Here is a 24,681-nt window from a genome sequence, read left to right as displayed (position 1 = left end):
GTGAGAATAGCTTGAATCTGGGAGATAGTGGTTGCAGTAAGCCAAGATTGTACTACTCCACTCCAGCCTGGGTGGCTGAGTGAGACTTCATCTCAAAAAAAAAAAAAAAAAAAAAAAAAAAAGAAAAAAAGAAAAAACACAAACAAACAATTCTGCTGTTCATAAAATTTAGGCTTAGGAGAATCATCTTATACCTGAGGCTCTACTCAGTGACCCATATGTAATAAGAACCCATGATCATTCTCTCACTCTCACAGTTATAAATTCCTTAATGGGGAAAAAAAAAAGAAAAAACTTTACTAAAGAAAATGATCCCTTCTCAATCCCCCCCTCCACAGGCACATTGCAAAATCTCTTATCCTTTCACGTTTCCTTCTTTTAACGGAACTTACTTTCACTCCTAAAGTGGGGAACAGTCATGGAGGTGATGGGCTATCAAGCAGATGAAAGAACAGACAGAAGTCTGAGGACATAGAAGAGAAATCTCACAATTAGCTACCCTCTTTCATTTACCTTTAAACAGCATATCCCAGACAAATAAAACCTGTATGAGCAGAGGTGTTTCCCCCATGTTTTAGCTGAACACAACTGAACAAAAGAAATAGGACTACAACTAGTATTGCACCAACTATATATATATGTATATACACACACACACACACACACACTTTTTTTTTTTCTTGAGGAAAGAGTATGAAAGGAGGTGATGACAGAGCTAAGGAACTATAATATTGTATTCAGGGATCTATCTAACCCAAGTTGCTAATGTGTCTTCCGGATTTTATCTGGGTGAAGGTTCCCCTAGAATTCAAACAATTGATTTACAAATAACTATAAATTTAATTTTCCCCCCTTTTTGTATTTAGTTAGGGAATGAAAAAGATATAAACTGGCATTTGGCCTTTTATTCAGAAAAATATGTAAATATTTTATAAACGGTCTTGTTACCCATATATTATCTTGATGATTCTAGTTCTACAGTTACAAATCACATATTTTCTTTCTCTTCTAAATAATTTCAATATAGGAAGACTACAGTATATAAACCATATGTATCTTATTCACTGAATCATAAATGATTACATAAATAATCAACACTTAATAAAAATGTGGCCTATAAGTTCATGGCATCTAGCAGATATCTGACACCTACAACAAAAAAGACAAGGCATTTTAGAACAAAAGTGAGTACCTGGAGTGGGAAGATGTCTGGAAATAACCTGAATTCATCTATTCAAACACAGCTCTGCAGAGAAAGTAAAGGCTCTTTGGCAGCCAACATTTATTATTATGACTTAAAGGATAATTTGCAGATCACATAGCAATAAACAGCTATTAGAGAGATTAAATGGTCTAAGTAAAATAAAGATCTTATCCTTTATTGTAAACTAATAGTCTTCTTCATTCACTGAAAGAACATCTGAGTTCTTACAAAATAAAGCCCAAGAAAAAAATCTTATATACCCTAAGTGAATTCCTACAAGAAATGAGGATTGGAGGGTATGATTTTCCCATAAGAATTCATGACTAGAAGCCATAAACTCTAGCTAACCAGCTATGATTCCTCTACATCCTACAAATGGCAGACATTTCAAAAAGGCTCCTTTAAGACATAAAGACATCAATTATTCTCTAATGGCATCCCAAGTAGAAACAGGCTGCCAATAGTCGGCATGCTGGCACAGCACCAAACGCTCTGTGAATTTTAAGCAAGGGCAGTGAAAAGACTGAGTATCTTGAGAGCTATGTTCTTAATGACTGGAGGTGGATTAGTCAAATCTGTTCAAGTAATAAGGGCAGGGTAGGAAAAAAAATGGCCTAGTCATTATGATTCCTTTGGTATTTATGGTAATAAACATGAATCATGATGAACTCACTGGCTATTAAATGCAAAGGTCATAAGTACTTCGATAGGATTTCCACAGGAATTCACCGTTAATTAGCTGGATCATTATTTGAAAGTGTTACTGAATTATCTTAGCATTTGTGCAGCCATTCCCCTCAAATTGGTCATTCCCAGCTGAGGGCAGTTAATGCCTTAACAAACTGGTCATTAACTCCAGTAACTGATTTTGTGAGAATTATTGCACTTATAAAGTACATTCAAGAGTTTATAAGAAACATTGCATCTTTTTTTCTTTTTAAAGAAATTTACAGCTTGTAGTTCAGCTGGAGCAGCTGAAGGAGAAAAAAATCAGCTTTCTGGGCTGCTCTCACAATCGATTTTCTGCCAATTAAAGGGCAAAACACATGCTGATGGGTTTTGAATTTTAAAATGTCTTCAGTTTTTTCATCTCTGAAGTGATTAGTAAAAACACCGTTCAATTACTAATTTTGTAAGACAGTTGGGATTTTTCATTCACAGTTCAGTCAAGCAGAAACAAGTTCTGAACACGAGAACTCAAAAACCAAATTTCTGTTTCTGCAGTAGACCCAGCCCAACACTGTGAAAACAAAGTGAGAACACAAGTTATGGGCCACATTATTAGCCAGATTCTCATTCTCTTCTATACGCTATGTCTTCTTTCAAAGTAGAACACTCCCTTTGATGTCACAAAGGCTCCCTGAAGATAAGAGAAGTGGGAATATAAGCACACCCATATTAGGATAGAACAGCATTAAGGTGATATATTACCCCTGGAAAGTCTATATGAATACAACATGCTTCAAAATTTGCAGGTGTCTTTACATTTATTATGGACTTAGAGCCCCTAAAGTTCTATCAATACAGTGAAAATGCCACAGGTGAAAACCACCACTTAAAAGATAAGTGTGACAATTATTGAACATGTTAACTACACTGACATAGGCTAAAAACATATTGAAATTATACCAGAACATCTTTGATACATTTCCATATAATTTTATGCTTATTAGAGCATATACTGCAGATATATACTCAGTATAAACAGATAGCCTTAGTTTAAACTTGAATTTGCACAGACCAATGTTTAAGACTGTAACTATACTGGATGATCTGTTTTATAATAGATTTGTCTATAGTCAAGATTTGAGATGAACAGATAAAAACTAACAGCTGTTAAGCAACAGTTAAGGGGAAAAAATAACATAATTTATAGGTTACAAAGATCAGTATGAAAACATTAAGTACAACAATCATTTCTGAGGTACAGTGATTCACGGATAATTTTTTATGTCCAATTACTTAATTTTAAAAGTATGAGAAACTAACATTGCAGATCTACCGGTAAGCTAAACACTCTGTTTTTAGAGATATTCACTAAATGAGTACTCTTATATACAACCTTTTTGATGGATTTTCATTTTTTTTAGTATATACAACTGCACATTTGGCCACACAGCTTATTTTTCAACATGTCTTCAATTATTTTATTATGTCCTCTGTAGAATTTTTATTACATCCAGACAATACAAGTTATTTGCAATAAGCCCTAAAGAATACACATACTTGTGGTACAAATGATAAGGACCAAAATAAAGCCCTTAATGATGAGTGCTTTCTAGCCTTTATGTCCACATCATTGACTTAATATGCTTTTGCCAAATTTTACCATCTAGAAATGGAGACACCCTAGGCAATATTCACACACACAGTATTGGAACCAGCTGGTGATAGAAGAATCTTAAGAAAAAAAGGCTTCTTGATTTAATTGGGAAAACAGGAGGAAGCATAAATTTTACTGCCATTAATAACTTCAAGCAATCCTGATATGACTCTACCTCACCCTGACGGCGAGACATGTGCTTTCTGTTAAACTGTTTGCCACATCTGACCCCTATTGTTTGCTCACTTGATCAGGTAAGAAAATGTAGGTTTATTTATAGGATAAATGAGGCCTATTAAAATTGAGAAACAGTGTAGTAGTCTATGAGGAGTTGTGTTCGGAAACAGATGTGTGAAATTCCGTAACAGTTTGGTAATAAACAGACCAACCAAACCAATTTATTTTTTAAAAAATCTACTTTAAGTTTCTTAAAGAAACTATCATAAAGGCAACCTAGTTTCAAAAAAATGAAAAACACTTCATTTTGCTTGGAAATCATTACTCTGACCACTTCCAGTTTTTAATAAGTCAGAAAAGGCAAAATGTTGCCTTCTTCACAAAACAAAGTTTTATTTTTTCATTCTTCATGATGCTGTTGGTAAATTAAAAATTAGATTATATTAATATAAAGTAAACAAGTGATTTAACATTGTGAAAAAATTTCAAAGGTGTTCAGAAGTTAACTTTGTCAATTTTCTTTTAAAGACATATGACAGAATGGTCAAAGGAAATAACCCTTAATTTTTATATGATCAAAGTTTAGAGTTCAACAGTATCTGCTCTGGTGATCTCCAACAATAAGGGAAATCAGACTTGTCTAAACCGGAAGAAATCAAACATTTATCACTTAACTCTTGACCTGGTCTGACTCCTTACATGCTGATAAAACCTTTCTACAGCCCTGTAAAATGCCCCAAACCCATATTACCTAAATGTAATCTAGACAAAAATGAATCAGGTGCCATTCTTACTCTCAAAATCAATTTTGGGTCTATTCACAGAATACAGAAACATTTATATCAATTTGGAACACCCTAGAAACTCTAATTTGTCTTCCAATGAAGACAATATGGTCTAACATTACTAAAAATTAGACCTTTTGAAATTATTCACATAAAATTGTGAAACAGGTCTGATGTGCTATTGAATTTAGGAGGCCCAATTTTCCTGTCATAACCAATAACGTTAGTTTCTGCATAAGCCAGCCATGCACACTGGCACAGACTTAAAACTAAGTTAGAAGAATCAAAATTTACACAGTTAGAACTCAGAATCAAAATTTAAATGATGGTTCAAACCTTCATACTAGTAGCTTTCAGTGGCATACATTTATCACTGACCAGGGTGGCTCTGTTGATTAAAAGATAACTTTAAGAAATATGTCGTAGTTAGTTAAATTTTTTATTTAATTTGCATATGGTTATAAATTATATATGAAAATGCTTAACACAAGTTAAATACACCAGATGATTGACTCAATTTATAGCTATTATAATTACTGTAAGTATAGAAAAACTTAGCAACATCTATGGGTAACACTACTAATTCCTCAGTTTTTAAGGATGAGAAACATTCTCATCTCTGCTTATAAATGAGCTAAGGAGGTATCCGAAGGCAGGGTAACTTTGTGATACTGGGTTCAAATTATATGGACTTCTGAATACGTTTAAAGAACAGTTTACTAACCTAGGATTAAGACCGTCATTTCATCTATTTGAACAGTAGTTCTCAAACTATCTGTGGTGGTGAGCCAGGTTTTTGATTTCTTCCCCTAACATTTTTATTAAATTATTTTATTATATTATTATTATTTTATTATAATACTTATTATATTATGTATTATATTATCTTATTAATAAAAATGAAATTAAACAAAAGATATATAAAACAGAAGATGTAAATTTTTATTATTACATTCAGCAGACAAAATCTTATTCAGTCAAACTGCTATATGTGTCTAAGTGCTTACTTTCAATTTTTGGACTTACTCATTATAGACCAGTAACAACTAATAACAAATAGACCAAGTATTGGTCCATGGACCACACTTTGAGTATCACTGTATTAGAAGATTCCTGCACTGAATTCACTGATACATGAGAAAGGCATAAAATATAAGTGAAATTAAGGTGTTATTTCAATGTTTAAAACAAACACTCTATAACAAACCCTCTATAATCAGGTCTAGAAATACTCAAAACTGTGAAGCAAATTGTTTTCTGTCTCCCTGATCTCTCATTTGGCAACCATTAGCCCCCTCAAGTCTTTCCCTTCCTTTTCTTCCTCCTTATCATGACTAACATTTGTACACGACTTTCTAGTTATCAAATAAATATATGTTTATTCTCTCACCTAATTCTCAGAACAAACCTGTGAGATAGGACCTATTTTATCCCCTAATTTTTTAAATAAGACGAAAGGTTTAGTGAAGATCAACTGATGACGTGCCTAAAGTCACTCAGGTAATAAAGGGCAAAGGGAAGACTCAAGCTCAGTTCCTTTGATGTTCTTTCCTTTCATGTGTTCCTTTCATCCTTTCATCCATTCATCCCTCTAACCAGCCACCAAATATTTATTGAGAACATACAATGTGCTAGACATTGTTCTAGGTACTAGGAGTAAAGAAGTGAAGAAGTGCCATGCTAATGGTGCTTCAATATTCTTCATCTGCCTCTTCCTACATGTTAGCCAAGACTTGATGGAACTCCATATTGTCATGGAGCTTATGCTGACGGGGCTTGGAGGGTGAACACGGGAGGTGGGTGGTGGTGCATAGGTAATAAACAAGATAATTATATGGAATTTATATTCAATGATGATTAAGTACTATGGGGTAGCAGCTATATTTTGAAGATATAGCTGACTGGATTCCTAAGAGTTTGGATAAAGTACAGGAGGGAAAGAAAAGGATTGAGGATAATTCCTCCAGTTTTGGTCCAGTTAACTAGAAAGATGAAGTTACCATTTACTGACATGAGAAAGACTGTGAAAATAGTAAATTGAGGTGAGGGTAGGGTAGAGATCGGGAGCTTAATTTTGAACCTGTTAAATCTCAGATGCTAATAAGGCATCCAAGTAGTAATATCTGGACCAAGAAAATCAGGGAGGAGGCTGAGATTATTTCTATTGCTATTTAGGAGTCGTCAGTATAGGCAGACTATTTAAATGGAATGAATGAAGTCAGCAAAGTAACAAGCATAGATAAAGTCCAAGGACTAAGTCCTGGGGGCATTCTAATGCTGAGAAATTGGAAAGAAGAGGTGGAAGCAGAAAAGGAAGCAGAGAAGGATTGGATATTTAGGAGGAAAGCTATTAAGAGTACTGAGTCCTGGAAAACCAATGGAAAAAGTTAAAGGAGGGAACTGTAACAAATACTGCTCATAGGTTGAGTAATATGAGTACTAGAAATTGACCATTGGCTTTGGCAATGTGCAGGTCACTGGAACTTGACCAGAGTAGTCTGATGGGTTGTTTGTGTGGGAGGTGAAGAGTGGGAGTGACAGCTTGATTGGAAAAGATTCAGTAGTGTGTAAAACAATGAGGGGAGGGGACTGAAAGAGGAGAGAGAATAGAAGGAAGTGGGGAGAGGGAGAGAGAGAGGGAGATGGGCAGATAGGGAAAGAGAAACAGAAAGAGACAGAGAATAGGGAGAGAGGGCATATTAATATATATGAAAGGGAAGAGGGAAAATGAAGACAGGAAATGAAAACTTTTTTGAGGAGAGTTGAAATGGGAAGAAAAGAAACAACATAATAACTAGAAGGTAAAAGAAGTGAAAGTGAAAAATAAATTTACAATTGCTACAAAGAGAACACAATACCTAGGAATACAACTTACAAGGGATGTGAAGGACCTCTTCAAGGAGAACTACAAACCACTGCTCAAGGAAATAAGAGAGGGCACAAACAAATGGAAAAACATTCCATGCTCATGGATAGAAGAATCAATATTGTGAAAATGGCCATACTGCCCAAAGTAATTTATAGATTGAAAGCTATCCCCATCAAGATACCAATGATTTTCTTCACAGAATTAGAAAAAACTACATTAAATTTCATATGGAACCAAAAAAAGAGCCCATAGAGTCAAGACAATCCTAAGCAAAAAGAACAAAGCTAGAGGCATCACACTACCTGACTTCAAACTATACTACAAGGCTACAGTAACCAAAACAGCATGGTACTGGTACCAAAACAGATATATAGATTAATGGAACAGAACAGAGGCCTCAAAAATCTGATATTTGACAAACCTGACAAAAACATGCAATGGGGAAAGGATTCCCTATTTAATAAATGGTGTTGGGAAAACTGGCTAGCCATATGCAGAAAACTAAAACTGGACCCCTTCCTTACACCTTATACAAATATTAACTAAAGATAAGATTAAAGACTTAAACATAAGACCTAAAACCATAAAAACCCTAGAAGAAAACCTAGGCAATACCATTCAGGACATAGACACGGGCAAAGACTTTATGACTAAAACACCAAAAGCAATGGCAACAAAAGCCAAAATTGACAAATGGTATATAATTAAACTAAAGAGCTTCTGCACAGCAAAAGAAACTATCATCAGAGTGAACAGGCAACCTACAGAATGGGAGAAAATTTTTGCAATCTATCCATCTGACAAAGGGCTAATATCCAGAATCTACAAGGAACTTAAACAAATTTGCAAGAAAAAAACAATCCCATCAAAAAGTGGGAGAAAGATATGAACAGATACTTCTCAAAATAAGACATTTATGCAGCCAACAACATATGAAAAGAAGCTCATCATCACTGGTCATTACAGAAATGCAAATCAAAACCACAATGAGATACCATCTCATGCCAGTTAGAATGATGATCATTAAAAAGTCAGGAAACGACAGATGCTGGAGAGGATGTGGAGAAATAGGAATGCTTTTACACTGTTGGTGGAAGTGTAAATTAGTTCGACCATTGTGGAAGACAGTGTGGCCATTCCTCAAGGATCTAGAACCAGAAATAACATTCGACCCAGCAATCCCATTACTGCGTATACCCAAAGGATTATAAATCATGCTAGTATAAAGACACATGCCCACGTATGTTTACTGCAGCACTATTCACAATAGCAAAGACATGGAACCAAACCAAATGCCCATCGATGATATACTGGATAAAGAAAATGTGGCACATATATACCATGGAATGCTATGCAGCCATAAAAAAGGATGAGATCATGTCCTTTGCAGGGACATGGAGGAAGCTGGAAAACATCATTCTCAGCAAACTAACACAGCAACATGTTCTCATTCATAAGTGGGAGTTGAACAATGAGAACACATGGACACAGGGAGCGGAACATGACACACCAGGACCTGTTGGGGGGTGGGGGGAAATGGGAGGAGTAGCATTAGGAGAAATACCTAATGTAGATGATGGGCTGATGGGTGCAGCAAACCACCATGGCACATGTATACCTATGTAACAAACGTGCACGTTCTGCACATGTACCCCAGAACTTAAAGTATTGTAAAATAAAATTTAGTTAACATTTTAAAAGCTGACATAAATATTTGGAACATTACTCAATTTAAAATATACAATAATATCACTTGCAACAGAAAAAAAATATGAATAAACTAAAAAATTCAGAATTGTCCAAAAGAGTTCACCAGTGAAATGCCACCTTTATTATTATGATGATGATGCATGCACTCTGTAAAACACTGCCACCTGTCACTATGTGATGTTTAACTTTTATCCAAGAATGAAGGCCCTTCCAAAGAACACATTTCAATTGCGTATTTATGCTCGCTCTTGGGCTAAAACCATCCTCAAGCATATCAAACAATCCTCAGCTTATGAAATCTCTAAACCAAAGCAAATGAAAGGTGCAACAAAATGTGTGCATGATCCATCAGACAAAAAGCTAGGAAAATTTAACTTTTCAAATTACTTTTGAAACACTATCAGTACATCCTCCAGGGTACTGAAGAATACACTATGACAAGGAATTTTCTTGCCATCTTCCAACCCAGTCTGACAAAAGGAAGCACTCGAGACATATCAAGGTCAAATGGCTTAATAAGTTTTGACAAGGAAAATTGTTTTTTGAAGATCTGATTCTTGGATAAGCCAAAAAAATCTTTAAACACTTTTAAAAAGGTAACACTATAAAAATCTCAAAAAAGACTGTATCTAACAATTAAGTAAAGCCAAGTTTTGTAGGTCCAATTCAATTTGCAGATAATCACATTTGCTGAAACCAATGGCTATTAATAGATCTCCCAGATGGTAGCATTAAGTTACCAGACATAAGAAACTATCTGTCAAAGTACAGGAATGATAGAACTGAAACTATTTACAACTGATACTGAACTAAGCAGAAATAAATTTAGTATCCTTATGTAATCTCAGGAAAATAACATATTAAAAAATAAGAAATGAATAAATTTGGTAATATTTAAGAGAAGGAAAACAAAGGAATATTCAGATATAAGGTTTTCCATGGAACCAATTAAAATTTTAGATTTTCTGCACTCTTAGGGAAAGATCAAAACTACTCAAATCAATTTCAGCATAAGATAGAAAATGTAAAATAATTATTTATAATATTCTTTACAAATCCCTTTTTGTGTCTCTGGTTTTAAAAGAAAAAGTTAAATTTAAAATTCTTAAATGAAATGCTTTATGTGACAAAACAAAATTAAAATAATTTTTGGTTCTATTGAATTACAGTTTCCCTTAGAGCCTTACATGGAAAAAGGCCTGAGCTATAACACAATTTCCCTTTTGCCTTTAATTATTCAAATCACAAAACCTTAATTATATATATTTTTTCAGTTTATTTTCCAAGTAAACTTTGAGTAGTTATTCAGCCATAAACACCAATCTCACAACAGCAGGGGTCGCAATGTACTAGTTAAATGTTTCAGGAAACTGAGAAGCAGATTAACTGTTCATATTGCATAGATTTATTAGAGCATGAAAGATTCACAACTCATTGTACTCTAGTGAAAATAATCTATCATTAAATATAAAAAAGATTTTTCTGTTGTGGGGATCCCCAAATTATAATAAAGAAAATCTACTTAAACTATCTACTGATGATAATCTACTTAAGCTGATAGCATTTCTAGTTGAAACAGCATAAAAATCACTTATGCTAAGTTCTACCATATGCATTAGCTCCACAGAGGTGCTTCTACACCTCTTAAAAAATAAGTAATTTCTATATATGTAACAGGTAATTCTTTAATTCAGTCAACTGTCAACTTGAACATATATTAAACATTGAGTTTATTTCCGAAGAAAAAAGCAAACTGACCATTCACGTCTACTGCATATTTTCAAATTATTTTCTCCACAGTGGAGAAAATGTACCCCAAATACTTTAAATATTTGATTTACAGAAAGTTTCTGCTGTCGAATTTCTTTAAATTTTAATTCCATGTAATCACTCCAGTTATTTACCAAAAAAATCTAAAATAATTTAGATTGTCTACTATTTAACACATTAAAAAATCAACTAAAAATAAAACTTAAAAAAATCCACAAGAAACAGTGATATTTCTGAAGGTTTGAAGAAAAACAAGTCTAACCACCTCCTCTAGTTCATTATTTTTCATCAAACCAACCAGGAAGATAAAATCAATGAGTACCTAATAACTAGCATAAAAAACGGAATACAATAAAATACGAAGTGTCCATTGCACATAGAAAAGGTAAATACTGTTTTGTGAACATTTTTGTTTAATTACATATATTAAACAAATTTTTAAATATATATCAAAAATAATATGTAATATATATTGACATACACACGTGAATATACATGCATACAAACATATACACATCACATACACGTGAGGGTTGGGCTACACTGTAAAATATATATTTAAAATAATATACTTTTTTCACCTTAGGAAAAATATATTTTACTATGGATTGAGGTAAAGAATGTGTGAAAGTCAGTACTCTAAATAAATTTTTCCTGTCCCTTTCAAATTCATGTCCTTTATAACACAGTTTCCTTACTACATCTTTTGTATAAGCTTGTAGCCAAAGATCACATATGTTAAATGTATCACTGAATTACTCAATTGAGAAGTTTAGCTTATTGTGTTAGGAGTTAATGATTTAATTGTCTACACATGTAACTTATACAGTAACAAATGTAAAAATGACCATTCTAGTAATATCAGGAAATCAATTATACACTAAATGCAATTTCTGTGAACATAGCAGAGAGATACAATCCAGCAAAATCAGTTTCTTCACAGTCAAAAGAAATGTTACAAGGTCCATGCAATAAAACTCAAGAACATTACTAGGAAGAGAACCCTTGGGGAACTCATTTGGAATTCATTTTTTTAAAAATATACAATTCAAGTAAGTTCAGTTGTCAGTTTCCAAGACCGCAAGAGAACAGAAATAGATTATTATAGGAGAGAAAAATTGCTGCTATAGAAATGCTGCTGGTACAGAAGAAATGTGAAGTGACAGCTAAGGCCAGGGGAAAAACAGAAAAATTGTATATAAAAATGAAAAATACATGGCGTTCTGGGGCCATTTAGCAAGGGGAAATCCTTAGGCATGGTAATAATATTTATGGCCCTGCATAATAAATTATCTTCAGACTTGCAAACTTGAATAAATGACAGTAAGAACAATAATAGCTACACACATATAGCCTTTGAACCTAGGGACTCTGGCTCCAAATCCCATGGTTTTAACCACTACACTATACTGCTTCTCACTAAAATTTAAAATTACATTCAAGATATTAAAGTAAATTTAAGAAAATACTTTAGAAAACAAAGATGTAATTGATTTTTAAAAGACCTTCTGCTATAAACTGAATGTCTATGTTTACCCAAAATTCTTATGTTGAAACATAATCTTGAATGTGATAATATTTGGGGCTGGGGCCTTTGAGAAGTGGTTACGTCATGAAAGCAGAGCCATCATGTATGGGATTGGTGCCTGTGATAGTCTGTTGGCATGCTGCTAATACAGACATACCCAAGACTGGGTAATTTATAAAGAAATAAAGACTGGGGAGGCCTCACAATCATGACTGAAGGCAAATGAGGAGCAAAGTCACATCTTACATGGTGGCAGACAAGAAGAGCTTGTGTAGGGGAACTCCCATTTATAAAACCATCAGATATGGTGAGACTTATCAACTACCATGAGAACAGTACGCAGAAAATGCCCCTATGATTCAATTATCACCACCTGGCCCTGCCCTTGCACCATGGGGATTACCACAATTCAAGGTGAGATTTAGTGGGGACACAGCCAAACCATACCGTGCCTTCAGAAAAGACACCTCAAAGAGCTCCATTTCCCCTTTTGCCATGTGAGGACACGGTGAGAAGACAGCTGTCTATGAACCAGTAAGCAGGCCATCCCCAGACCCTGAATCTGTTGGCACCTTGATCTTGAACTTTACAGCTTCCAGAACTGTGAGTAATAAATTTCTGTTGTTTTAAGTCACCCAGTCTATTCCCTTATAGAAACCTGGACGACCTAAGATACCTGTGTATGAAATGATTAAATACCCTTAATAATATAAGCCTGGAGAACTTATCAAAAAAGATCCTTTCTAGATATCTAGTTTTTTGGGATCTATGTATTTTTATTTTGATGATAATTTCACATATTTGTAATTTTGTAATATTGCATTATTTCATTTAACTTTTCCCTATTAATATATACTATTATTATCTACATACTGGAGACAAGAAAACTGACATATAGTTTAGGTAATTGCACAATATTACATAATTGGTATCAGATGAAGCCAATATTCAAAGGCATATAGTCTGGTTCCACAGTCCTAGCTTTAATCAATGTGCTCTGGGCTACCACAGTTGCCAGACTGACGACGTCCTGTAGGATTTGCTATGATGTGTCAGGATGTACTATTTAAGAGATTCTGGTAATCCTGAAAACCCCAAAATAACTTTCAGAATCATTTTCTTGCTCACCAATGTTCTAGTTTTACTCATTCCAGGCATTTGTCCACTCCCTTGAAGTTAGGCATGGCCATGTGATTTGCTTTTAACAACAGAATGTAAGCAATAAGAATTCGTCACTTCAAAGTGGAAGCCTTTAAGAAAAGCATGCAATTCTCCATATCCCTGTTCCTTCACACTTCTCTCTTTCTGTTCCTGGCACTAGCATCCTAATAGTAATAGATTTTATGACTTCTTTTCCTATCATTACCCACATCCAAACAGTAACTATAACATACTCATTTCACCTATGACAAATCCCTTCTGCCCTTTCCTTTTGCCTCATACTGGACATACTATGTCTTCTCTAAATGAGGTTTTCTTTACTTCTTGTCTTGCCTGCTACAACAGGCTAGTGATCTCATCTTCAGACTCTAATGTGAGTCCACCAAATAGAATACATCAGATTAATTTCCCTTTAGCAGATTTCTGACTGTAACCTACCTAGTTCAAAAGTTTACAATGATTCCCACCATTAGTTGTAAGTATAAACTTCTTAGCAATGCTTTACACTTTATAATACCACTTAAAAGCATAAATCCATTTTTCTAAATGTTATCTTTCACTTAGTCATATTCTATGCTCAAGTTGAAATGGCAACTTGTTCCTCCTACTGGCCTAGCTCCATCTATGCCTTAGGTAATGTTTACTGCTTTATCTTAATTACTTTCTACAGCCTCAATTCTTATTCTTTTATAAATATTACCCTGTGAAAATGACAAATTTTTCAATATCCATTTCAAATGAAACCTTATCTATAAAGTGTCAATATGGGAACATCATCTCTTTTGAATTCCAATATATCTGTAGGTTGAAAAACATTTCTCTATAGTGCTCAGCGCTGTGCTTTGCCATAGTAGAGTATCAACATTTTACTGAATTAAATTGTACTGCATATTCAAGAGTAAAATGTTTTAAAAAAATTAACTAGTTTGTCAACAAAAATATAACACTTTTGCGAAAAGTATTTGTACTCAGAGTAACATAAGTCAGCAATATTTATAGAATGTCTACTTCATAGCGAATGATGATGTTGATTAGGAAAATAACAGTATCCAACATTTACTTAGAAAATACTATGTGTCAGGTACTTTGCAGGCAATTCCTCACTTGATCTTCAAAAACTCTAAGTTGAATATAGTCATTATCTTTATTTAAGACATGAGGAAACTGAGTCACAAAGAGTTTGCATAACTTGCCCAAGGTCACATGGTTAGATGTAAATAGTCACAATTCTAATAAAACAGTCTGACTCAGGAAACTGAGCTCCAAAAGAGATAAAACATTAATTTATATATTGGGTATTATATCTTATATCCCAAAATTTACTACTTGTTAACAAATTATGAAGTGGGTATCGCATGAGTGATTTCTTAAAAATCTCTTTTAAATCACACATTTTATCATATATTACAAGGCAATTATTTAATAAAAGTACGTGACTGGAAACTGAACAAACCAAACAGACTATGAATTCCTTCAGGCCAATGGGTGTAAATTGTTTATCTTCATACATTGGGAAGCTGACCTAATACGTGACACATAATTATGTAAGATTTATAATAAGGGAAAGGTCACATGAATTAAATTCAAGATCAATCAACTTTACTCTTAAAGTTTTCCTTATTTATCCTCAAATGTCTACAATGCTGTGGTTCTCCAAAACCAATTTTTGAAAGTGCTCCTTAATAGAGTAACTTCTAAAATGTATAATAACACTGTTGTGCAGTATTTGAATATATGGAGAAAGCTGTAAAAAAGAATGAAACTGCAGTACTGAAACAAAGGAACAAAGAGTTAAGATATAAGTAACAATTTGCTTTCTGGTTAAGAAAGGCAATGGCATTGCAGGTAGAGGAAAAAAGCAGATAAAACAGGTAGACAGGCACTTAGGCATGAAAGAGCTTATTTAGCAAACTGCAAGTGTTTCAGTATGGTGATAGTGTAAAGTATATGCTGGGAACTGGCAGGAGCCCATAAAGATGGAAATTGAGTAGTTTGTAAAGAGATTTAATGCCCTACTAAGAAAGTTAGCATTATGTTGACTGCACAATGTTAACTCTTCAACTCACCATCTTGCTGGCAGCGGAAACAAAATAACCTATAAACTGAATTCTCCAATACAGTACTTTCTAAGTCTTGCTATACAAAATACCCTTTTTAGAGGCCGAGGTGGGAGGATCACTGGAGCCCAGGAGTTCAAGACCAGCCTGGGTGATATGGTGAGACTCTCTATTTAAAAAAAAAAAAAAAAAAAAAACCCTTTTAACTTAATAACAAAAAGTTTCCACAAATTAGCTCATTTTTAAGTAGTATTTTAAAGGTATAGCAGAATATAAGAACATAAATGATACCTGCTTTTATTTCCTTTTTTTAAGAAAAATCCTGAAGATAAAATATTTTTTTCCTTACTGCTTCCTTGCTTCTTTATTTTTCCTTGCATCATTACTTTCATTTTGGCTTAGTATGGATACATGAAGTCAAAGGGTTAAAAGTAGCTATTTTATTTCATTCCATAGCACCATGGAAATCCTGGTACAGATCATTTTTTACTTATTCTGCTTATTTTTACTTATTCTGCTTATTTTTATTATTTAGTTTCCAATCAAAGAATACAGACAGAATGCTTTTTGTTCAGGAGACTTTTCAACACAGAGCTCAATTTTCTAGTGATGTTGGAAATTCCAGGCAACACTGTCATTGATTTTTAAAAAGCATACCTAGGAGTGCAGTGAGCTTGGGAAGCAGTCCAACTTGTACCATCTTATTCCTCAGTCCTGTGTCAAAGGAGAGGTTTAGTAAAAGTCGGAGGGTGATATTCAGAAGGTCTTCATGCTCACAAGGTATCATTTTCACCAGTTTTTCAACAATATCCATTTCCACCTACGTAAAATAATAATACAAATACAGTGAAGTTCTGCTGCAAAATAGGACAAAAATAATATAATTATTTTTTGTTTTTACCGTAATGTATACCTATTTTATAATTATATGTTAATCTTATAGTCCATTTCAATCTGTAAACTTTGCTGAAATCAAACTTTTGAGGAGAAAATATATATGCTACACCATCCTCTCCTTCCCTCATTTAATTCCATCAACTGGAAGACAAATTACATTTGATCCTTGAAAACACTTTGCATTATTGAACACCACCTACTAAGTACCAGGTCCTATGTAAAGATCTCATCTTGGCCTTCAAGGATTCCTCAGTATAAAAAGAGAGTAGGTTGGGCATGGTCGCTCACGCCTGTAATCCCAACACTTTGGGAGGCTGAGGCAGGTGGATCACGAGGTCAAGAGATTGAGGCCATCCTGGCCAGCATGGTGAAACCCCATCTCTACTAAAAGTACAAAAATTAGCTGGGCATGGTGGTACGTGCCTGTAGTCCCAGCTACTTGGGAAGCTAAGGCAGGAGAATCACCTGAACCCACGAGGCACAGGTTGCAGTGAGCCGAGATCACGCCACTGCACTTCAGCCTGGTGGCAGAGCGAGACTCCGTCTCCAAAAGAAAAAAAAAAAAAAGTAGACAAATAGAATGAATAATGAAAATACAATATGATAAAAACTGAATGAACAAAATGCTCTGAAAACAGCACGGACAGAACTACCAACTCACCTGGAAGAACAGAAGACTTCAAATTGGGAACAAAGTAAAAAAAAAAAATGACTAAGAATTTGTTCTCTGGTTCAGAAAGGCAATGGCAATACAAGTTGAAGAAAAAGTCAGTGGATCAGCATTTAGGAATAAAAGAGCTTGTTAGGGAATTGCAAGTGATTTAGTATAATCATAGTATAAAGTACATGTTGGAGATTGGCGGAAGGCTGTAAGACAGATCTATACAAAATCGTAAGAGCTTTTAATGCTGTACTAAGAAGATTAACATTATTACACAGGCAGTAAAGTGTCCTGAAAGATTTTAAGTCCAGGGGGTGATGTGGTCAGATTTGTTCCTAGACTAGGAATATTCCTAAAATCCAAAGTCCTAGACACTAACCAAGCACCAACTTGTAAAAGGCCTATTTAAAAACAGCAGTATCAGAGTCCTTTTCTGTACGGTCAATAAGGTAGATTATTTTCTGTTAACTGACAAATGGAAAAAGAGGTTTAGGATAATGAAGGCAAAATATTATTTTAATTTTTGACATTTGAGATGGTATTCAGTGAATATTTAAAAATCATATAAAACCCAGGAAAGAAGATAGACTAAAAGTAATAGTTGAAACTTTAGGACAGGGATCAGCCAACTATGGCTAGTGGGCCTATCTGGCCTGCTATCTTTCCATTCAGCCTATGAGCTAAGAACGGCTTTTGGCTTTTAACAATTTTAAATGGCTGAAAAAGAAAATCAAATGAAGAATGATATTTCATGACATACAATAATCATATGAAATTCCAATTTCAGTTTTGATAAATAAATATTTACTGGAACAGAGCCATGCTCATTTGTTTATTGACTGTCAATGGCTGCTCTCATGCTACAACTAGAGCAGAGTTAGTAGTTGCAAGAGAGATCATATGGCCCATAAAACCCACAATATTGACTATCTGACCCTTTGTAGAAAAAGTTTGCAGATCCCTGCTCTAGAAGATCGTAAAATTGCATTAAGAGAACTTACTTTGTAGTCATAGAGGACAGAACTTATTTAGTAAAAGAAACCCTGCATTCAGATTTTTTTAAGGTAGCAATCAGAAAACTTTGGTTGTAAAAACATCTCATGTCTTTTAGTTACACAGCAATGGCAAAAAAGAAAGAAATTTGGAAAAGTATTTATGATTTTTTAATCAAAGATTTATAATGAATTGTGCTCTACTTTTTCTTTTATTGGAGATCTAAAATATTTATTTATACTACCCATTTCATATCTGTGTTGCAATCTTTCACTGACCTCATAAAAATCACATTAATAACTGAGCCCTTGATACATTTTTTTCCTTTCACTCCATGCCAAGGAATAAACACAATTTTTTTTTAAATTGCTAAAGTGACAAATTTACACCTGATTTTTCCTTTAGACTTCTATCTACACTCCACAGCCACACTGTAGTCCTACCCTGGAGCTGTTCATTATAGGGTATAATTCTATTGCCAAAGACTTTCAAAAATCAAACACAAGATAAAAGTTGCTTCTTTGAAAATACCAAAGCAATTGAAAAACCGCTAATCTAGAAAAAAAAGATCGATATCTGAAATAAAACAGAGAAAATCACTTTAGCCTTTCAGACAAAGAGAGAAAAAGGAAACAGTACCAAAAATTTTATGCCCGTACATCTGATAGCATATAAATGAAATAAATTCCCTGAAAGACAAACTACTGAGCTACCACTCAAGAAGAAAGAACCTAAACAGTCTTATATCTATTAAACCAATTTACAGAAAGAAAATCTCAGGCCTATGACTTTTTACTGGTGAAGTCTATTAAACATTTATATAGAAATAATACCAATTCTACACAAACCCTCCCAGAAAAATTAAAGAAGAAGGGATGCTTCCCAACTCATTATATGAGGACATAGTTACTCTAATAATAAAATCAGACCAAGACATTAGGAGAAAAGAAAACAATAGAATAATGCCTCATAAACATAAAAATTCTCAAAAATAATTAGCCAATAAAACTTAGCAATATATATAAAAGAGCAATATATATAAAAGAGCAATATATCACAACCAAGTAATGTTTACACCCTAAATACAAGACTGGTAAACCTTCAAAAGCCAATCAATGTAACTCACTATATCAACAGTCTAAAGAGAAAAACTCATATGATTATCTCAGTAATAGATACAGGGAGGCATTTCACAAAATTTAACATCCATTCATGATAAAAAGTCTCAGGAAGCAAGAAATAGAAGAACTTCCTTAAACTGATAGCAAGTATCTAAAAAACCCTACTGTTAACATCATGCTTAATAGTGAAAGACATTGCTTTCCTCATAAGATCAGTAACAAGGCAAGGATAGCTGCTCACACAATTCCTCCTCAACATCAAACAAGAGGGCATACCCAGTGCAATTTAAGGCAAGAAAAAGAAATAGAAATCATACAGATTAGAAAGGAAGAAACAAAACTTTCTATTTGCAGATAACACAATTATCCACTTAGAAAATCTCCAAAATCTGTGAGTCAGTACAACTAAAAAGTGAGTTTAGAAAGTCACAGGACATAAGGTCAATATGCAAAATCAATTATATTTCTATATACTATCAACCAAAACCAGGAAATGGGTAATTTTTGAAAACTATCATTTATAATGGTAAAATACTTAAGTATAAATCTAAAAAAATAAGTGCAAAATATGTATGCTAAACCATAAATGATGGAAGAAATCAAAAAAGACCCAAATAAATAGAAACCTATACCATATTCATGGATTGGAAAAATCCAATATGGTCAATATATTGATCCCCTCAACAGATTCAATGCAATCCCAATGATTTTAAAATGTACATGGAAAAATACAGAATAGAATAACTCTGAAAAAGAATAACAACATTGGCAGCCTCTTACTGCCTGATTTCAATACTTACTATGAGGTTATAGTAATCAAGAGAAAGAGTTATTGATGAAAGCACAGACACATAGATTAATGGAACAGAAAATAGAGTCTAAAAATAGAAGCAAACATATATGGCCAAATTTTCTTTTTTCTTTTTTTCTTTTTTTTTTTTTTTGAGATGGAGTCTCGCTCTGTCGCCCAGGCTGGAGTGCAGTGGTGCGATCTCGGCTCACTGCAAACTCTGCCTCCTGGGTTCATGCCATTCTCCTGCCTCAGCCTCCCGAGTAGCTGGGATTACAGGCGCCCGCCACCACACCCGGCTAATTTTTTGTATTTTTAGTAGAGATGGGGTTTCACCATGTTAGTCAGGATGGTCTGGATCTCCTGACCTCATGATCCATGGAAAGGCAATTTCAATGGATAAAAGCATCTTTTCAACAAATAGTTATGAAACAACTAGATATCCATATTAAAAAACATAAATCTTGGTCCATATCATGCACCATATACAAAATTAACTCAAAATGGATGTATCATAGACTAAAACGATGATGACAAAAACCTCTATAAAACTTGAAGAAAACACAGGAAAAAATCTTTGTCAACTTGGGTTAGACAAAAGATTTCTTAAATATGACACCCAAATACAGTCCACTAAATTTTTTTTATATGCTGACTTCACGAAAATTAAAAACTTCTGCTTTTCATATGAGAATGAAAAGAAGCCATAGAAAAGTGAAAATACTTGCAAAACATGTAACTGATAAACAACTTGTATCCAAATACAGAAAGAATTCTCAAAAGTGAGCAGTAAGAAAATTAAGCAAACTAGGCAACATATATCCTCTCTGTTGTTCCTCTGAAAAACTGTCTAAAAGCAAGGCTGGTATTAGTTCACATCAAGAGTAAAATAAACACTTGATTTAAATAAATAATACTACCTCACAAATAGCTCAACCATCTCCTTATTCCTTTTATAAATAAAACTGCCACAAGCTTCAATTGTCACTAATTATATCAGGTGGTATTTTCCTTTTGAAAAAGCAACAGTGTATACATACACTGGTTGTTACAGCAAAACTTAATTTAAAAAACTTGCAGAGTTTGTTATTTTTTTTTTTTTTGATGGGGTCTTACTCTGTCACCTAGGCTGGAGTGCAACGGCATGATGTCCGCTCACAGCAACCTCCACCTCCTGGGTTCAAGCAATTCTCCTGCCTCAGCCTCCTGAGTAGCTGGTATTACAGGTGTGTGCCACCACACCTGGCTAGTTTTTGTATTTTTAGTAGAGATGGCGTTTCACCACATTGGCCAGGCTGGTCTTGAACTGCTGACTTCAACTGATCCACCTGCCTTGGCCTCCCAAAGTGCTGGGATTACAGGTGTGAGCCACCATGCCCAGCCGGTTATTAATTTGCATTTCTATTGCACAGAATAGAATGTGAAATATGTGCCATTAGACAATCAGATGTTTAAACACTAGACTAGCATTTAACACAGCCTTCTAGTCATGTCTTTTTGGTTGATAAAAACCCAATCTTGAGAGCTAAATTTAATAACTACCTCAATATGCAATGCCCTCAGGTTTCTTTCTCTCTCTCTCTTTCTTTCTTTCTTTCTTTCTTTCTTTCTTTCTTTCTTTCTTTCTTTTTCTTTCTTTCTTTCTTTCTTTCTTTCTTTCTTTCTCTCTTCTCTCTCTCTCTCTCTCTCTCTCTCTCTCTCTCTCTCTCTCTCTCTCTTTCTTTCTTTCTTTTTTTTTTTTTTTGAGACAGACTCTTGCTCTGTCGCCCAGGCTGGAGTGCAGTGGCATGATCTCAGTTCACTGCAACCTCCGCCTCCTGGGTTCAAGTGATTCTCCTGCCTCAGTCTCCCAAAAAGCTGGGATGGCTGGTGAGTACCACCACGTCCAGCTAATTTTTGTATTTTTAGTAGAGATGGGGCTTCACCATGTTGGCCAGGCTGGTCTCGAACTCCTGACCTCAGATGATCTACCTGCCTTGGCCTCCCAAAGTGCTGAGATTACAGGCATTAGTCATCCTGCCCGGCCCTCCTCAAGTCTCTTTCTATATCACAGAACTTATAATTAGTATTTTTATTAAACAGTCTATGTAAAGTGAGGGTTTACCAACAATCTATCAGCAAGTTTGTTTCAGCCTTTAATTGTATCTTTCTCAGTGTTTCTGGAAACGAACATTTAAAAACTGCTTATTGTTAATCTTACTAAAAATGTCTTAAAAAAAAAAAAAGACCTAAACTATTTTTCCCAGGAGGCAAAGAAGAAGAGTAGGAAGTTCAGTATCTAGAGATCTGCTTCCTCAAGCAAATTAATGTCTTTGGTCCTCTCCTACTTCATCTGTGAAATTGGGAGGCTATAGATTCACTAAATCTGGCCTTGGATTTAAGGTCCAGTCAAATTCTAAAAATCTTGATTCTACAGATATCCTTAAATAAAGTGTATTTCTTCCACAATAAAAGGTAAAATCCATATCATCTATAGTAAAAATCTGGCTAATCAAATACTTCTCTTGATCTTAGAAGAATAACAAACTTTTCGGAACCTCAGTTTTTCCTCCTCAATAAAAAATGAGGTTCAATGAGACAATTTATATCATATATTCCAATTCTATGATCTTCCCAGAAAATAACTTTTAATAATAGTCAAGATCTTTTTGATAGAATAAACACATAACTGTATTAGTTAAATCTAACTCTAATACATATATAATAGATACATGCTGATAGAAATCAATTTGAATTTTGAAAACTTACTAAAAGTGAACTTAATTTGATCACACAAATAGAAGAACATACTTCAATTTATAGCAAGAGGAAGTAATTATTTAGCCATACTCTTAACTACTCAGGACTGTTTATATACTACCATGTTATCATATTCTTCTTAGATATAAGTGAAAACAAAAAATATGTTTGATTAATCTAAGAAGAGTCAATCCCAAAATAATGTCAGGCACATCATGAACATAAATAATTATATACTGATAATGAAAATGACAGATACTAAATATATATGGGAAAAATAAAATTTCATACATTCAATAATTATAATTCAAGGTACTTATTAAATCTGATAAATAAGTCTCAGGTTTTCAAAGGGCCTGCAATATCATTCACTATAGTATAGCTACTTCCTAGTTCATTTGATTTTAAAATAAAATAGAGTAGGCAGACATACTATATATTTAGACTATATAAAGGAGAAGACATTTTTGCCAGTAATACATAGCCACATAATGATATATAGTTATAAAAATTATCCTTAATGGAGTTAAGGTCAATGATCCAATAATTTCATTTAGAGGAATCTGCTCCAAGAAAATAAGCAGAAATATAGACAAATATGTATGTACAAATATGTGCAGTGAAGAATTATTTGTAATAGATAAAATTGTAAACAACTCAGTTATCTGAAAACAAGGTAGGTTAATATATGATCTATTGACTATATTATTGTACATAACAAAGACTTTTTAACGACATGGTAAAAAGCAGATGAGAATTTTTATTTTATCTTTATATATTTTTATACTATGTATATTTTACAGAGGTGAAAATGATATATGCTCAACTTGTATTTCCCAAAGATCATTGCATTAACACAGTAAAAGATGGCAAATGAGAGCCTAGTATAATTCAATCAAGAAATAAAGAAGGTATGAACAAAGAGGGTATTAATTAATAAATTAATAAAGAGGGAATTAATACAATGGCACTAGTAATGAAAGGAAGAAATATTACAGTTTCAAGAGATTTTTAAAAAGCAGAATCAACAGGTTGTGGCTGCCAAGTAGAACAGCAGGTAACAAAGAAGAACTGTAGGTAACAAAGTGGAAGTATGGGTAACAAGGAAGAGATCTGGCTAAATTTTAATTCCACAAACTGAAGTTGGAGATGCAGAAGGCAAAATAGCTTAGGGTAAAATAACAAGATCAGGTGACTCTGAAATAAAATTTTAAGTTTAAACAAACTTTCTATATATTATGTTTAATATGGCAAGATCCATTCTATATATTAGAAATGATTTTTATTCAGAAAGGTCCAATCATCTGGAATATTGACTAATATGGAATACATTTCTTAATGAAGCAATAACAGTGAGTTATTGCTATTGTAAAATCTTTATTCAGAATTATCTCAGTAGGGGAATAAAGTGTTTAATTTTTATCAAAATATTTTAATTTGAAAATGGCAAACATGAACTATTTCAAGAAAAAGCTTTGTAAGTTACCATATCATTTTTATTCTCCATAAAAATGCTGAGTTTCTTCAAGAATGACACAACTAGAATTAGCAGTTCAAAATTGTCCCGATCAAGGGCCTTCACCAACATGTGAACTATGTTCTTGTTCCTCATTTTCAGTTCGGTACGAGTATCCTCAGCAAGATTCAGAAGCAAATAAAGAGCAACTAGAAAAATGAAATATATGAGAGTTAAAGAATTAGTAAACTGAATCAACAATTTAGAAAATCATTTCTACTCACCAAGGCAACAGAGATAGCCCTAAAACGTTAATATATTATTTTGAAAATTTTAACTGGTTAGTAATTGGTTAATTAAAAACCATTTATTGTTACTGAATGGGATATATGTGTGTGTGTGTGTGTATTTAAAACAAAACATATATATAAAAAATAATT

At 33.7% G+C, this 24,681-nt stretch overlaps 1 protein-coding gene across 5 annotated transcripts in view; it reads right to left on the bottom strand.

Annotated features, from left to right (window-relative positions):
* The window catches only part of KIFAP3 (kinesin associated protein 3), a 158,730-nt gene that overhangs the window by 76,722 nt on the left and 57,327 nt on the right, over positions 1–24,681 (bottom strand). For all 5 annotated transcript variants that reach the window (XM_050783882.1, XM_050783907.1, XM_050783900.1 and 2 more), the window contains 2 exons: positions 24,272–24,450; positions 16,242–16,404 (listed from right to left, as the gene is read on the bottom strand). In XM_050783882.1, the coding sequence (XP_050639839.1) occupies positions 16,242–16,404; positions 24,272–24,450 (342 nt within the window). The remainder of the gene's footprint in view (positions 1–16,241; positions 16,405–24,271; positions 24,451–24,681) is intronic.

Source organism: Macaca thibetana, chromosome 1 (assembly GCF_024542745.1).
Source record: "Macaca thibetana thibetana isolate TM-01 chromosome 1, ASM2454274v1, whole genome shotgun sequence".
Lineage (NCBI taxonomy): Eukaryota > Metazoa > Chordata > Mammalia > Primates > Cercopithecidae > Macaca > Macaca thibetana.
The sequence above is the reverse complement of the archived record's forward strand: the minus strand, read 5'-3'. Positions and strand labels throughout refer to the sequence as shown.